We start from the raw sequence: 17,899 nt of genomic DNA, 5'->3' as shown, positions 1-17,899 counted from the left end.
GAGGACCTGAGTTCAGATCCCCAATCCATGTAAAATCCAGGCACAGTGGCATGGGCCTATAATTCCAACACTGGGGAGGCAGAGACAGGAGGATCCCCTAGACTCACTGACTAGACAGTTATAATAGGTCAGTCAGTGATAGACGTTGTCTCAACAAGATAAGATGGAGAACAATTGAGGAAGATAGCTGATACTGACCTCTGGTCTCCACATGCATGTATGTGCAATGTACATACACCTATGTTTGCTCATACATATGTGAACATGCATCCACACATACATAAAAATTTAAAAAGCTAAGTACATACTATTATATATATATTTTTAAATTTATTTATTTATTTATTTATTTGAGAGCGACAGACACAGAGAGAAAGACAGATAGAGGGAGAGAGAGAGAGAATGTGCGCGCCAGGGCTTCCAGCCTCTGCAAACGAACTCCAGACGCGTGCGCCCCCTTGTGCATCTGGCTAACGTGGGACCTGGGGAACCGAGCCTCGAACCTGGGTCCTTAGGTTTCGCAGGTGAGCGCTTAACCGCTAAGCCATCTCTCCAGCCCATACTATTATATTTATCATTTACACACACATGAACACTATGCATATATACAGAAGAAATTAAAAAAAAACTAAGTTCAAATTTATCATATTATCATTCTTGTTATAACAGTAATCACACATGTTGGCATTTGCCCCAAATAAATCAGATTTCACATCCATATAAAAGCCTCTACACAATTGTCCATGGCCACTTTATTTTGAAAAAATGAAAATAATCAAAATACAATAAACAGTTGGTGAACAACGAAAACAGACTGTGTCATATCCATGTCACGGAATGCCACTGCACAGCAGTTCACACAAGCTAACAGCTAAAAGAAAGGCTGGAGGTCTTTCAAGGGCAGGATGCTATGCAAGGCACAGCTAACAATGGGTACACACTGCAAGGCCTCGGCTCTGAAGCACTGTCCAAATCACAAAAGATAAACCAGATAAACCGCGAGAAGTTGCTGGTTACCAGGTAGGAGTTGAGGGGGGGAGACCTCAGAGGTGCAAGGGTTTCTTTCTTGGTGGTGGTGGTGGTGGTGGCTACATTAATCTACGTCACAACTAGATGATGGAAAACTATGGATGTGTCTTGCCTCCAGGTCAAGTTCCTGACTTTCATTATCACAATACAGTTATATCTATCTAGACCACTGGAGGAAGCTAGATAAAGGCTGCCTCAGACCCTAGGCTTTTGTTTTTTCAGCTTTCTATGAATCTAAAATAATTTTTAAAACTAAAAAGTGGTTTTGAAAAAAATCTAAGAAATTGTCACATACTCCCACAACCAACATTTACATTTTCCCCACTATTTCTTTGTCCTATCAGATCAACATCATCATCATCACTCCAATCTTGCTTTCAAAATATTGAACACAGAGGGCCAAACTTCTCCTGTGTTTCTTGGTTTGCAGCTAGATGGTGGAAAGGCGTCAGTGTGCCACGCTCAGTCTCTCAGGCGGTGCCAATGACATCTGAGAAGGGCTATTTGCCATTCGACAGGACATTCAGCTCAACTGGCCTCAACCCTGGGGACTGCCAAGATGTTTTTCATAGTCTCACATTTCTCTAGAAGGATCTATCTTCTTGAATTGGGAGCCAGTGCCTTTATGAACACAGGAACATGCTGAAAATTTGAAATTTTGAGCTGAGGAGATGGCTCAGTGGATAGAGCATTTGCCAGGCAACTCTAATGACTTGAGTTCTGGTAGCCAGACCTTACAGAAAAGCCAGAAGCTATGGCAGGCTTCTGTAATCCCAGTGAGCCTATGGCACAAAGGGGACAGAGGCAGGAGAATTTCCCAGAATTCATTAGTGGAACCATGAACAACAATGAGAGACTGTCGCTAAGGAGGTGGAAGGCAAGGTCTGTCCTACCAGCTGTCCACTGCTGTCCACATCATGTGGTGAACACACACTGCACTCATCTACCAAACAAACAAATGAGGTTTTTGTTTTTGTTTTTAAGCCGGGAATTTCTATGCAAGAAATTCCCACAGACAGAATCCTCACAGGGGAAACAGTAAGTCTAATTCTAATGTCAATTTAGCTAAAATGAAAAGTAGATTTTTATTATACTCCATTTTTCTTTAACAAAACACATGGCTAAAAGTTGTGAACGTGGGGAACCTTCACTAATGGGAAGGTATGGGGTACGTTGATTTGTAGGGGACTATGCTTGACAGGACAGAAAACTGGTTCATGCAAAGTAGCTCTTACCTAGCACTTAAGAAAGGTGACCATCAGGAAAGAACAGGGGCCAGTGAGGACTGCACAAAGGCGCTGGCACCTGTGTCACCTCTCCAGCCTTCCAACATGTCACCTTTTTCCTGGACTTTGATGGGGCTTAGGTTTGAATGACACAGAACTAATATTTATCTGAGTCACTTTCTAGAAGGTCAGTTTTCTCAGAAGGATGTTCAACAGTATGTGATCCTCTCTACGAAGCCTAGCTCAGCACCATGACTAAGCAATCACTGAATTCAATGAGCACCCCAGTACCCCCATAGGACCTTTCCAAAACACTCAGCACCCATTCCCCAACTTTGGCTCCAGTAACATGGGAAATCATATTCCTTTGGTTCACCATGTCAAGACCAATGTTCTAAAGGCTGTTTCCACATTCCTTCTGCTCTCATGACTTCCAGTCTGTGGCCCCCACAAAAGTAAGACTGCAGTAGAAGCCTAGTGGTCTACTTGACAATGCTAGTGTGCATTTCCAAGTTCATTCTAAAAGTAATGATAAGGAGGCGAAATGGTGCTGAAAAGTCTTTTAAAAACCTGGCAGGGCATGGTAGCACACACCTTTAACACCAGCACGTGGAAGGCCAAGATAGGAGGATCACCATGAGTTTGGGACTACTCTGAGACTACAGAGCGAATTCCAGGTCAGCCTTGGCTAAAGTGAGTCCCTACCTCATTAAAAAATAAAAGTAAAACAAACAAACAAACAAACAAAACACCGAGAATACACTGGCTTTTTTTGTTACATTTTGTTTTGCTGAGATTTAGGGAGAATACACAAGAAGAATTAATAAAAGGCACAAGTGACTTTCTTTACTACACTTCATTTTTTTATCTTTGAATGTCTTTTTTATTACCAACCATTCAAGCAAGGGGACTTTGCAATACTCCCCAAACATTATATTTATACATTATATATTTTCACTCTTTGTGGAGACCTGATTTCAGAAAAAAAATATTTGGCTCAAGGGAGAAAATATTTTCTGTGTCCTCATAAAAATAGCATGAACTTAAGGAAACTTAAAAAAAAAAAAAAGCATTTGGCAGCTGAGCCCCTAATGGTTCCAGATGGTCAGTGCTATAAAAGAACACCCCATCTATTCTTTTATTGTGACCCCAAGGTCACAAATTATCTCTAGGATGTAGGAATCACTTGCTGTTCTCAACAGTCAGGTTGTTGTCTAGCATTATGTGTCCCATTCGTCTCAGGCCAGCCCTCAGCAATGACAGAAGTCACGGATGCCTCCCCAACTTAGCAAAAGACATAAGTGTCTATTGCTTTCTGCAAGCTGATGGGCCCTTCCCAATTACAATAGAGAATTATTCTAAGGTTTAAATTAGCACAGGCAGCTGTATGGGTTGACATTGATGGACAATATCTCATACTACTTCCCTATTCTTTAAGCATGAAGAAAAAAGTTAAAACAACAATTAAAACTTTTGATCAAGAATTAAAAAAAAACAAAAGAACTTATTACAATTTGCTATGTTCAAACACAAATATTCACACCTGTCTTTTGAAAACAAAAGTTTTTTTCCATTATGATAATGAAATTGCCTTGAACCTGCATAAAAAATAATAAACAAAATAATATAATATACTAAATAAAGTAATAAGGTTAATTTCTTTCCTGCTGTCACTAGACTCAGGCTAACAGTCTCTCTTCAGCTTGACATCAATTAATGATTTTAATTCCAGACTCTTGTCTCAGTGTTCGCCACTTCTTTCTATAATTAAAATAGATGGCACACAATGAAGATGAAACCCACAAGATGTCTGTTCTTGGAACACTCCTGTTCGTTCATACTGGTGCTTTTACAAAAAGTGGCTTTTAGCACTAATTGCAGCAGAGTAACATAAAAAGAACTTTCTTGAGATTGAGTATAGTCTGCTTACCCTGAGAAGGTACAAGAGTCATACCAAGCCACTGGCTCTGCAAGACAGTAAAATCCATGGTGTGATCAAGTCTCTGGTACATTCAAAATACCTCTACTTCCCCGGCAGAGAGGCTTCTATGCACAGCGTCACCCACTGGGGATCAGAGCTAGGGCCTCATGCATGCTACATAGCACTCTGCCACTGAACTTCAAATCCAGCCTGTTTCTTACTTTGTATTTTGTGACAAGGCCTTGCTAAATTGCACATCCTGGCCTTGAATTCACTCTTTAGCCCAATCAGGTCCTGAACTCCTGATTTTCTGCCTCAGCTTTCGAGTAGCTATCAACCGGACTTGGTTCTGAGAAGAGTCAGGTAGCTTTTTTATGTAGGTTAGGATGACTTGGGCCCCCAAAGTAAAAAACAAAAATGTCCTTAAGTCTGCCTTTGCAGTTTCCACTTCATTAGAGATACAGAGAAGGATTTGTCCTCTCCTTATCTCTTGACTAAAGGAGTTACCTAGACCTCCTTTTACATAAACAGCCTGAGCCCTTCCCTGGGAGGGAGTTCTTTTTTCCTAGAATTTAAATCTGATCCTGCCATTGTAGTTGGTTATATCATGGCTTGCCTCTTCTTGAGCTAGCCCCTGGCCCAGACCCATCAGCCCTCAGTCTAGCTCACCTGTGCATGAAGGTAAGGCCCACCACTTCAAGGTCATATGTGGACATTCACCCAGGTGGGCAGTCTCTCTCTGCTGGTGTCCCCTGTTCTAATAAGCCTCCCTACTCCCCTTGGGCTCCCCACCCCCTCCCACCTCTCACATGGTAGGGCCCCTCTGTACTTTCTTGTCTTTCCTCTCTAAATCCCTTTTCCATTCCTTAGTTTGTGGGCCTTCTCTGTCCCTTGGATATTCCTGAATAAAAATGTGTTGTTTCATAAATTATCCTTCTCAGCCTTGTTTTATCCAATTCTTTGGTTAAAAGCAGAATTTAGGATTTGGAGTTCAAGGATTATTCCTGAACCCCAGCACCCCATAACAATGCAACAGTATTTTTTTTTTACAGACATTAAGACATAGAATTTGGGGCTGGAGAATTGGTTCAGCCACTAAGTATTCTTCCTGTAAAATCATGAGGGCCTGAGAGGGCCTGAGATGACCTGAGTTGAAATCTCCAGATCCCACGAAAAAAAGAAACAAACAAAAAACATATATGTGACCATGCACAGATGGCACCCTATTTCTGCAGAGGGGCAGAGACCTGACAATCTGCAGAGCCCCTCAGGATCCAGAATCAGTAAAATGAGGCTATGTCTCAGAAACAGGACCAGGCCAAGCAGAACATCTGATGTCATATTGCAGCCACCTCAGGCAAGTGACCCCTGCTTCAGGCAAGTGTATGTGGTATGACTCCTGTACCTTTTCAGGTATCCCCACACACACACACATTAAAAAATATAAGGAGACTGGAGATATTGTTCAGCAATTAAGGTGCCTGCCTGCAAAGATTAATGATCTGGGTTTGTTTCCCAAGTACCCACGTGAAGCCAAACTGGTACATGCTTCTGGAACTCATCTGCAGTGGTTGTAGGCCCTGGCATGCTCATTCTCTCTGCCTTTCTTCTCCCTATCTCTCTCTGCTTGCAAAATAAGTGAGTGAATAAGTAAATAAATAAAATGAAAGAAAACAGAACTAGAAGACTGGGGAGATTGTTCAGCCACTAATGACACTTGCTTGCAAACCCTGGCTTAATTCCCCAATAACCATGTAAAGCCAGATTAACAAAGCAGTACATACATCTGGAGTTCATTTGCAGTAGCAAAAGGCCCTGGCATGCCAATTCATTCTCTTCCCCTACTCTCACCCTCTCTTTGCAAATAAATAATTTTTTAAAACAATAGAATTTGGCCTTAAGTTACTTAATTTATTAGTTAATTATTTTGGTGATGTGAAAGAATGTCCAGGCTTTGTTCATGATCAGCACACGTTCTACCACTGAGCTACACTCTTAGCCCCCTGATGATTTCAGTCAGGATCCTATGCTAAAGCTATAGTGAGTGGTAAAGTACTTACTAAGTATAGAAGAGGCCCACACATGTGTACGTATGTACATACACATACACACTGTAAGCATCTACAGAGGATGGAATATCTTGATATTGATTCAACAGATGACAATCTCAATATATTTTAGATGGCTATGCAATGGGTCTGGACCAAAGGACAAAGACAAGTTATGATACACCATTAATGCTACAGAAATGATATGAATTTAAAATATGAAATGCTACAAACATGAAAGTAATCTGTCTACACAGATACTTGTCACTACTGATGCAGGCAAGAGTGGTGATTTTCAGCCAATCCAAGCAGTTAAACGGCGCCTCACTCCAGGAGTATTTATCCTTGAAGGGAAGGGGAAGGAGGCTGAATGAGGGAAGATTATTTCCATTGTGCTAAATGTCCCTGCTCTCGGCAACTGGATCGAGGCCCCAAGCCACCACTTCTGTGAAGCATTCATCTTTAACTCTTGCCTGTTAACCTATTCCCTTCCCAGAGCCCTGCAGGCAGCCACCACCACAGTGGAACTTCTGCAAATATCTCCCTCTCCTCTTCCTTTGCCCTTCCCTCCCTTCCTTGCTTTTTTACACAGGGTCTCACTATGGAGCTCAGGCTGGCATGGACTCCCGGACTCCCTCTAACTTGACATGGCGGTGTGCATGTATATGGTCTTATAGCTTTAGGCGTCTTCCATTATCCTTCCTACTTAGTCTTCAGCAGAGAGAGCCCTGCAGGAGGACAAGCCACTTAGGTGGCTCTCGGGTCCTTGGTGTGCGTGCACAGTCAGCTTGTGCTTGCTGTTGTCCCTCTGCTAGGGATACAGGATGACGTGAGCCATCTTTTCCCCATGATGAGGTTTCCCCTGGAATCTGTAAACCTCAGATAAACCCTTTCCTCCCATAAGTTGCTAATGGTATTTGTTCCAGCAATGAAGAGGTAACAGCAACACTTGGACCCTTGGGTGCTGGGCTACTGTGCCCCATTTATGCCAGCTTTTTAATGTCAACATGGTTTAATCTTTTCTCACTCTTAATAAGGAAAACTATCTCTGGAAGAGGAAACATTACAAATATAAGAATAGAAGTATTTTATATTATCAAATATACTTAACCTGATATGAAATAAAAACATCACCTTAATATTGACTAATAAAATAATATTCCACTAACCAACACACACAACTTCACATTCCCTCAAGTGGTGCTGGGCTTTCACCAGCGCACCAGCAGCTCTGACTCTTCTAAACTCATTGGCTGCCTCAACAACTCTGCCTAGGACAGAAGTCAAACTACACTTCCCAAATTTAGTTGCAAATTCAGTCAATAAAATCAGCTCTACAGGTAAAGTTGGCTTAATTTCCTCCAGTATTAACCTAAGCAGTGAACTTCACACCTTCTTTAAAAGATCTTATTCATCTGCACTAAAAGTACAACTTGAAGCAGACACTTTGATGAGACTAATCCCACTGAGGAAAGTTCACTAATCTGAAGGATTCAAGAGGTCACAGTGACCTTGGAAAAGGCTGTGATAAGGATGTAAAAACCATATAGTTTCCATTAAAAGTTAGCATTCATTTTTACTCTTTAGTGATGCTGAGGATAGAACCCAGGGCTTTGTACATGGTAAACCAATGCTGTGTCCTCAGTTTAAAAGGTTACTTTTCTAAAGGAAGCTTTAAAAAAAAAAATAACAAGCAGGAAAAAAAAATATGATCTCAGAACAAAGAACTATCTTCAGCTAGATAAACATGCTGAAAAGGACCTTCCCAAATGAGGCCACAAAAAGTACAAGCTCAAAATCATTACATTCAGCAGAACCTGAGAACAGACTGTGGGTAAAATTAGAGAGTGAAGGAATGCACGGGTGGGAGCTGCATGCAGAAGTGCCACAAAAGCTTGCAGAGCTCTACACCAAGAGCCCAGGGCAAACTCCTTCAAGACAGAGCTGGCTCAAAAGTCTGCTATGAAAAGCACAAGCGATTGAAACATTCAATAATGGAGTTTCAAACCATATGGTTCCTTGGTAGAATTGTTAATACTTCTCATATGCTGAGAGGATTTCAGCTTCCTCATATCTGTACTATAAAAATTTGATACTTTAAAAAATACTTCCAAATACAACTTACTATATATAGATGCAGACAATAATACTGTAATGCCTATCATTTTCTGAGTAACTAAAAATGCAAGCCAATCAGCATGATAGTTCTCATCTGAGAGAATAGTAACATATGAGATAAATATTCCTTGAGTTGGGGATTTGACTAGATATCACAGCTAATATTTCATCTTTCAGGCTGTCTTTCCTTCATTCTGTCCTTCCAAACCACTCATCTGTTCACAAAGTCTTGGCTGTGGTCCAGAACATATTCCACACAGTTGTCCAAAAACACCCAAGGCAGAAAACAAATTAAGATGGAAATAGATGTTGATATTTGTTAAGGTACACAGGTATGGGAAGATGTATTTGATAGGAAAAAAAAAAAAAGAATTGGGATGACATGGGCCTGTATGCTAACAGTATTGCTTGTTGTTTGGTGTTCTGTTTGGTTTTTGTTTATGCTTTTATAGGAATTTGAACCCAGACCATGTGTATGCCAGGAAAATGTTTTTCCACTGAGCTACATTCCCATGCCAAACAATGAAATTAACACAGATACATTTTTCTTTTCCTGTCTTAATGTTGTTTCCCCAAATTTTTCTATAGTTTTAAATTGTGAGTAACTTAGATTTTAAAATGAGTGTTTTGAAACAGAAAGAAAATGTATGGGGAAGAGATGACTGAAAAGAAAGATGAGTGTTAGTGATGGTCATGAACACACAAGAGACGCCATAAGTCAGAGGCAGGTCCCGAGCCTGTCTTTAAACTCACTCATAACCCATATAACCACCACCACCATTTTACATAGGCTGGCAGATGTGTGTGCTGGATGGAGGCTCTATTGACATCACTTTTTCCCTGAGAGGCAGAACACGGAGGGCAGTCAGTACCCATGCACAACACAGTGTGAGGTGAGTAGAATGTTTTATGAATCATAAGCTGGGAGGAAGGTGGCTGAGTGCTCCTAACTTAGTGATTTACAATGCATGTCGACTCAGTTAGCTTTTTTTTTTTAATTTGGGAAATAAAAGAAATCATGGATAAATTAATTTAGCCAAGCATTCCTTAAACAAAGTTGCACACAGAACTTTCCCCCACCCCCTGCTGCTGAGCACTGTTTGGGAACCCTTTTGCTGTGTTGTTAGATACTCCCATTTAAACATCAGTACAGAGATCACTGCAGTGAAAGCACAGGAGAGAGCCAAAGCCTGATTTCCGAGGCCTAATCAAGAGAAATCCAGCACCATGTTTCATGATGGAAGACCTGAAGTTCCACAGATGATTTGACTGAACATGTGCTGTTGGCTTTGGACCTCAGAACTTTTCATTTGGTAGAAATCAGCCAAGTAGGCCAGTTGTTCCTAGACATGTCTGAAGGGGCAAGCCAGGGGGAGGTAGTGAACCCTGACTTCTCACTGTGCTGAAAGGTCCAGCCTATGCCAGTGGGACATAGTGCCTACAAAAGGCTCAGGACACCAGGTTGAAATAGTTCCTCTCTGAGCCACGCACCTTGCATCACCCTGCTGGACACATACCAACTACAGCCGGCAGGGAAGCTGAGCGAAGAGCCACAGTGACCCTCCTCGTCCTCTGACCCCGAGCCTCAAGCCCAAGTTGCTTGTATGGGCAGCGGTGGCAGCAGCAGAAGGTATTAGGGGAAGCTATGCCAAAGTTAATCTTAGAGGTAGGCTCAGGAGAATCCAGTTAACTTTCACCCTCAGAAAAAATCCCAGCGTTGTAAGAAAAACATCTTTAAATTGCAGGAGTGTTCCTTCCCATTTTTCAATATTTATATCTTGAGTAATAATCAGAACTCACAGGTGCATGTGGGCAAAAAAATATTTTGGTTTGGAGACATGTCATAACTCATAAGTAAGGAATGTCACGTTTTATATTTTATATAGAATCAGCCAAAAATAATTCCTGGAACTCAAATAGTTACAGTGGAAAATAATGTTATGGGGAAAATGCTTCCCTACTGGCCAGCAGAGAGGCTGAAGCTGTGGAGAGAGCAGAGATGGTAGCTTTTTGTTGTTACCTGTTCTTCCAATCGCATTTTCCCTGATAAAGTTGCAATTACTTTCTCAAAAGGAGCATTGCCAATACCAAAGCCAAGAGAGAAAGGCAGATGTAGAAAGAAAACTCAGCATTCCATCACAAGCACCGAGCACGCAGGCCACCATCGTCAGCCCTGCGCCTACATTCACCCCACCACACAATGCAGGAGCTACATAAAACATACCTGTAAAATTGTTATTAAAATACAAAGAACCATAATTTTCTTAAATTATGAACCAGACTGATTTTTTAATGGACCAGTCACCTGTTCCTTGACCCTAAAAGATTTTTATTCCAGGTTGTATTCACTGCAAACTCTGTTTGACCAACCCAGTTCGCAGACACATTGCATCACTACAGGTGCAGACAGGGATTAAAATCCAAACTGAAGAGTGAGCTGTGCCTTAGGCGAATTAATAATACAAGTGAGGCCATTATGTAAAATTCATTGTTTGGCTGAAAATGTCTGACTGCATTACAAAAGTGTTTGGGAAAAGGCTGACAGCATTCTGCAAGGAAGGACCGAAGTCACCTTAAACTGCACAGTCTAACCATGCAGACTAAGAAAAATGGCAAGGGCTTGACGGAACATATCCCCTTGGGCAGATTGTAAGAGATGGAAGCAGCTGAACGTTTCTTTCCCCCACTCCCATGGTTCTCTAACTAAGTGACATATTGAGTTCATACGTTTACCTACATATTCTATCTTTTGGGACAAGAAAGTCTCTCAACATGAAAGTATGACAGAAAATATTAGGGGATAGAAGGAGATCAAGGGAGAAAGATCAAGAGACTAATGCGAGGGAGGAATGTGATCAAACAGCATTCTGTGCAGCCATGAAAATGTCACAATGAAACCCTTATGTGTACAGTTAATATACACAAGTAAAATTAAAAAAAGGAATCCACACAAACAGAAACTTGGGACAGATGATTATAGCTCTGAGCACTGGAATGCCATGTTGTACCTTCTAAGAAACACTCTGCACATTGGCCTAAAAATAGTGAGCTTATTCACATATCTGCAATCTGTTCCATTGATGAATAGTAAAGAAAATTCTACCCAACAAGGGGCAATGATTTCAAATAAAACAGAAGTAAGACACCGGGTCTATATCTCAATGGTAGAGTGTTTTGTTTTGTTTTTTAGCTGCGCGAGGCCCTGGAATCCCTCTGCAGTACTGCTAAAGAAAGACAAATGATAAATAGGCAGACAGACAGACATGTGGTAGAAATAGATGGACAGACAAATAAATAAATATATTGGGAAAGAACGAGCAGGATAAAACCAGGACTTGCATCATTCATTAAAATTCCATGTTCTTCCGCATATACATTTTACACCCTGCAAAGTAACAGATAATACAGTAACCATTCTATTCAATATAAAATAAGCAAAAGATGAACAAAAAAGAACCCAATATTAATCGGCTTTTAGAAAACTGTGGGTCTGGGGGTGCAGCTCAGTCATAGGGTGCTTGCTAGAAGCTCTGATTTGGATGAGGTTCTAGTATGATCCCTAACATCACAAAACAAAACTGGAAAATATCAGATCCCCCAAAAGTTTTCAGCTTTTTTATTTTGCTTTATTATTTTTTAATTTTTTTATTATTTATTTATTTATTTGAGAGCGACAGACACAGAGAGAAAGACAGATAGAGGGAGAGAGAGAGAATGGGAGCACCAGGGCTTCCAGCCTCTGCAAATGAACTCCAGATGCGTGCGCCCCCTTGTGCATCTGGCTAACGTGGGACCTGGGGAACCAAGCCTCGAACCGGGGTCCTTAGGCTTCACAGGCAAGCGCTTAACTGCTAAGCCATCTCTCCAGCCCAGTTTTCAGCTTTTTGATTCATTCCCAACCATAAAGCAGAAATGTAAGATGCTGTACCTGACCCCAAAGATCCTGGGTAGTGTCCCTACCTGTGGATAGAAGCCAGTAGCCTGAAGCTCACTTAGATACCAAGTTGCTGAAAGCACAACAGGCCCAGAGGCCCTTCCACGGGCGCTCAGAAAATGACTGCTCAGACAAAGAGGAGCACACTGCATGCCTGCAAGCGCCTCCTCCCTGGAACTCCGTAAGAAAGTCTAACCACTCATAAAAAGGGGGCTTACGTGGCTGCTTAGGGTAACTCCTCTAATTTATTTAACTGGTTTGGGGGTGTGGGCATGGACTAGACACAACACTGGGAGACAATCCTTCTGGAAAGTGTGGACTAAAACTAGTAACAGAGGAGAATCAGGAAATAATGGCACATCAGGAACGAAAGTGGTGAGGCGACTGACTGGCATCTTGGTGTACTTCCTATGAGTCACCACATGCAAAACCTCAAGTTTAGAAAAAGGAACTGAGAGAAGAAAGGAAGTGATTCATGAGGGAGAACAGTAATGCAATGCATGAAGAAATAGGTGGGGGACAGGGCTGGAGAGATGGCATGGCTCAGTGTTTGAGGCTCTTACCTACAAAGCTTAACAACCCAGGCTTGATTCCCCAGTACCCACGTAAACCAGATTCACAAGGTGGCCCAAGCATCTGGAGTTTATTTGCAGTGGCTGGAAGCTCTGGCCTGCCCATTCTCTCTCTCAATCTGCCTCTCTCTCTCTCTCTCTCTCTCTCTCTCTCTCTCTCTCTCTCTTTCAAATAAAAAAAACATATTTTTAAAAAAATAGGGCTGGAGAGATGGCTTAGCAGTTAAGTGCTTGCCTGTGAAACCTAAGGACCCCAGTTCGAGGCTCGATTCCCCAGGACCCATTTTAGCCAGATGCACAAGGGGGCGCACGTGTCTGGAGTTCGTTTGCAGTGGCTGGAAGCCCTGGCACGCCCATTCTCTCTCTCTATCTGCCTCTCTCCCTCTCTCTCAAATAAATAAAAATAAAAATATTTTTAAAAATAGGGCTGGAGAGATGGCTTAGCAATTAAGTGCTTGCCTGTGAAACCTAAGGACCCTGGTTCGAGGCTCGATTCCCCAGGACCCATGTTAGCTAGATGCACAAGGGAGCACATGTGTCTGGAATTCGTTTGCAGTGGCTGGAGGCACTGGCACACCGATTCTCTCTCTATATCTGCCTCTCTCTCTCTCTCTCTCTCTCTCTCTCTCTCTCTGTCACTCTCAAATAAATGAATATGGGAACAGTGAGAAAGAAGGGTAAAAACAAAGTATGAAAAGATGTCATAGTTAAAAGCTGTTACTTTATAGGCTAACTTAAAGAAATTAAACTCTATTTCTATTTACAGACCAATACTGTCTTAATACTCATAAATGAAAAATACAAGATTTTAAATAAATTTTGTGCTTTTAAAATGTCGTGTTAGGCTAGGGAGATGGCTCGGCACTTAAAGGTACTTGCTTGCAAAGTTTGCTGGCTTGGTTTCTAGCTGGCTTGGTTTCAATTCCCCAGTATCCAAATAAAGCCAGATGCACAAAGTGGCATGTGTCTGGGGTTCATGTGCTGTGGCTAGAGACTCTGCCACACATATTTTCTCTCTCTGCTCCCAAATAAATAGATAATTGTTTTGAAAAGTCATTTCACTAAGAAATCAAGCTAGATCTGAGTTGGAAACCTCCACCCTGCTGATTAGCTATCAGAAAGCTTGAAAGAGCTGTATTTAATGCAGCCCTATGGGAGAGAGAAGTCATCAACAGTAGTAAACAGCAGTGGACCTTGCAAGCCTCAAGACTGGCCAATTAGGCCAAATATGCCAACTTGTGCAATAGTGGCATGTCTGTTATGGGAAAATCCAGCCACTTTCTAATTGGACTGGAGGGCCACTGCACAGGTGGAAATATATGCCTGGTACTGAAATCCTAGTCAAAAACCTATAGCTGGGGGAGATTATAAGCTCTTGGGAAGAAATGCCTGCTGTTGTCTGGCTAAATGCATATATTATGACCACCAAACTGCCCTGTAAGCACATTCTAAAATGTTTATACCCACATGGTAATGCTACTCTCTCTTTTTGTTAGAGAAATTTTTTTCAGATGGTAGTGTTCACTGGGTGATGCACAAGTCACCATGGTGCTAAGAAGAAGTGACGGTGGAGTGTTCAACAACAAGACATTTCTATCATACCCTTTAAGGTTCAGGGCTCATTATGGAAGTGGTAGCAGAAGGAAAGTAAGAGCCAAAGGAAGGGTAGGATAGCTTACGATGAAACCTTCCAGACACATAGTGGCCTTGATAGTCACAACCTCACAGGCCTGACACTATCTACACAAGACCTTCATACTAGGAGGAAGAGATGATGACATCAAAACAAAAGAGAGACTAATGGAAGGGCGAGGGGATTCAATGGAGGGTGGATTTGAGAGGGCAGAATGGGAGGGGAAGGAGGGAATTATCATGGTTTTATTGTCTATGCTCTAGAACTGTCCATAAAAAGTTTAAGAAAAAAGAAAAGTCATGTCAAAGCCAATGATAACAAAAACCTGAGTTGGGCATAGTTAGTGGCTGATGCCTACATTTCAGCATTCACAAGGCAGAGGTAAGGGGATCACCAACCGAGTTTGCAAGTTTCAGGCCAGCCAGGGTACACAGTGAGATGTTATCTCAAAAAAATACATAAATTCAGTATTAATGTTTATTCACTTACTATGTATGAGGCCTTAACTAAAAACATTAATATTAATTTCTTACGTCCCAATAAACATAAAAGTTCCTTCTTTTTCTCAAGTCTATCTTTGCATGACGTTCAGTACACAATCATCTAAGAGAAAACACTGAGTGGGAAACTCTTCCCTTTTAAGAAAGCAGGGCAACGTGGGTTCCAGGTAGCGCAAGGCCGGCGCCGGCGCAGGACCTACCTCTCTTGCTCCTGCTGCATCCGCACGCGGTCCTCTTCCGATGTGAAGGAATCCTGCAGCTTTATTCTACCCGTTTTCTCCATCTTGTCATCTTTTCGATGTTTGCCGAACCTGTTGATATCAAAAAATCCTGACTGGTCAATATAGTCAGAGTGAGCTTTCTTCCCTTTGTGCGGAAGACAGGTACTCAGTGAAATGTTGGGTTCTTGGAAATTCTGCCCAAGAAGTCTCCTGCAATTATTATTGATCACATTTAAAGTATTTTATTAATTTTCAATTTATTTTATTTTCTCTTTGGGAAAATGGCCTCATGATCCACTTTTTCTTTTGGCAAAAGAAAATCATATGTGAAACAAGACTTGCAGTTTATCTGTATGAGGGCTGAGGATGCAGCTCAAATTGTAGCAGTCTTGCCAAGCATGCAAGAAGCCCTAGGCTGGATTCCCAGCACTGAATATACCAGGCACAGTGGTGCTGTCTGTTTATAATCTACTCAGGAGGATCAGGAGTACAAAGTCATCCTCAACTATATAGCGAGTTACTAGACTACATGAGACCCTGTCTCAAAAACAAAAACAATAACAAAAAAGACTTGTAGTTTATCCTCATGGGAAAAAAAAAAAGCAAACACACACACACACACACACACAAAAAAAAAACTATGTATAGATTATGCACCAAATACTTCAAATGCCAGAAGCAAAAAGATTTTCGATGAAATGAGTTTCTCTTAGGACTAAAGACTGATAATTCACAATCATCTAGTTAATAATCTCTCAAAAAAGAACTACGATTATTTTCACGGCTAGGTTTATTAGAAACATTCATCATTGTTTAAAAACTGACAAAGAAGGCCATGTTTCCAAGGTTTAAAGCACAGAAAATAATTTACTGAGACATTATTAAATTGGAAGCTTTGGGCATTCGCCTCAAACACTCTCCTAAGTCCCATGAAAACTGATGGTGAGATGTGACTTTATTTTAATTTTTTATATTTTTAAACATTTATTTATTTGTTTGTTTGTTTAAGAGAGAGTGAGAGGCAGATAGACAGAAAGAGAATGGGCATACCAGGGCCTCCAGCCACTGCAAGCAAACTCCAGATGCCTGTGCCACCTTGTGCATCTGGCTTTATGTGGGGGTGAGGAATTGATCTGGGTCCTTTGACTTTGCAGGCAAGCGCCTTAACCACTACGCCAAGATGTGGCATTTTTGACTTGGATATCGATATCTGATCAAAAATAAATACAAGGAATGCCCTTATGATTAAGCAAAGTCTACACATCACTGAGGATGGCTGATGGACTTGGGGGCTCTTTAAGAAAGCACCACTTTATTCTGTGCTGGCATCCAAAATCCGACACCTCCAACTTGCTAGGGACTCTGTCCTTTTGGTGCTGTTTTCTCTATGAAAAGACCACCTGGGGGCCAGAGAGCTGACTCAGCAGCTGAAGGCACTTGTTTGCAAAGCCTGAAGGCCCAGGTTTAATTCCCTAGCACCCATGTAAGCCAGACACACAAAATGGCACATGCATCTGGAGTAAATTTGCAGTGACAGGAGGCTCTGGTATATCCATTCTCATTCTCTCTCTCTCTCTTTGTGAAATAAATAAATAAAATACTTATGAAAAGACCACCCGATCTGGACTGCATGGCCTCCACATCCTCCCATCAGACTCATTCCTGGAGACTGTGACATCATGAGATGTCTCAGAGAAGAAATCGTGACACACAGGCATACTAGTAGCACTCGCTGGTAAATGAGACAAGACTACTTGTGTCTGAGGAGGAAGCAGGAACCACGCTTGGGATCATCCTTTGCTACACAGTGAGTTTGAGCCCAGCCTAGGCTACATGTGATCTTATGTCTAAATAAATAAATGAATCTATAAATAAATAAATGAATAAAATTAAAAATTAAAAATGAATCATCTGTGAGAGACCCCCCTGGGTAATTAATTACAGCACAGTTTTGGGGAGAGGTTCAGGAATAAGGAAGGAAAGCATTCTGGAAATGTTAAATCAGAAAAGAAGTAAGCAAACTGCCATCACTGTTTGTGGTAAAATATGTATTTGACTGTTATCAAAACTGGGTACAAATTAATTCTATAAAATCAATCTGTCCTTGACAGTCAATCTTATTTAGAGAATGGAGGATTGTTGCAATCACACACAAACATGCATAGAGCAAAGGAAAGTTCCCCCTGAAAAACTGACCTCAGAACATTTTTCATAAGGAATAAAATGTGTACTGAGCTCTCAAATAAATACATATAAAGCATTAAAGATAAACAGCTATGCTTTCTTTTTAAAAAATGTTATTTATTTATTTATTTATTTCAGGGGTGGGGAGAGAGAGAGAGAATGGGCGTGCCAGGGCTTCCAGCCACTGCAAATGAACTCCAGATGCATGTGCCACCTTGAACAGCTGGCTTACGTGGGTCTTAGGAAATCGAACCAAGGTCCTTTAGCTTTGCCTTGTGGTGGTTTGATTCAGGTGTTCCCCATAAACTTAGGTGTTCTGAATGCTAGGTTCCCAACTGATGGAGATTTGGGAATTAATGCCTCCTGGAGGGAGTATATTGTTGGGGGCGGGCTTATGGGTGCTATAGCCAATATCTCCTTGACAGTCCTTGGCACAATCTCCTGTTCCTGTTGTCCACTGTATGTGGGCCAGGGGGTGATGTCCTCTTTCTGTTCATGTCATCATTTTCCCTG

The 17,899-nt window shown here is 41.5% G+C and overlaps 1 protein-coding gene across 14 annotated transcripts in view; it reads right to left on the bottom strand.

Annotated features, from left to right (window-relative positions):
• The window catches only part of Pard3 (par-3 family cell polarity regulator), a 619,141-nt gene that overhangs the window by 162,177 nt on the left and 439,065 nt on the right, over positions 1-17,899 (bottom strand). For all 14 annotated transcript variants that reach the window (XM_004659771.3, XM_045148688.1, XM_045148686.1 and 11 more), the window contains one exon: positions 15,182-15,292. In XM_004659771.3, the coding sequence (XP_004659828.2) occupies positions 15,182-15,292 (111 nt within the window). The remainder of the gene's footprint in view (positions 1-15,181; positions 15,293-17,899) is intronic.

This window comes from Jaculus jaculus, chromosome 5 (genome assembly GCF_020740685.1).
Source record: "Jaculus jaculus isolate mJacJac1 chromosome 5, mJacJac1.mat.Y.cur, whole genome shotgun sequence".
Classification (NCBI taxonomy): domain Eukaryota; kingdom Metazoa; phylum Chordata; class Mammalia; order Rodentia; family Dipodidae; genus Jaculus; species Jaculus jaculus.
The sequence above is the reverse complement of the archived record's forward strand: the minus strand, read 5'-3'. Positions and strand labels throughout refer to the sequence as shown.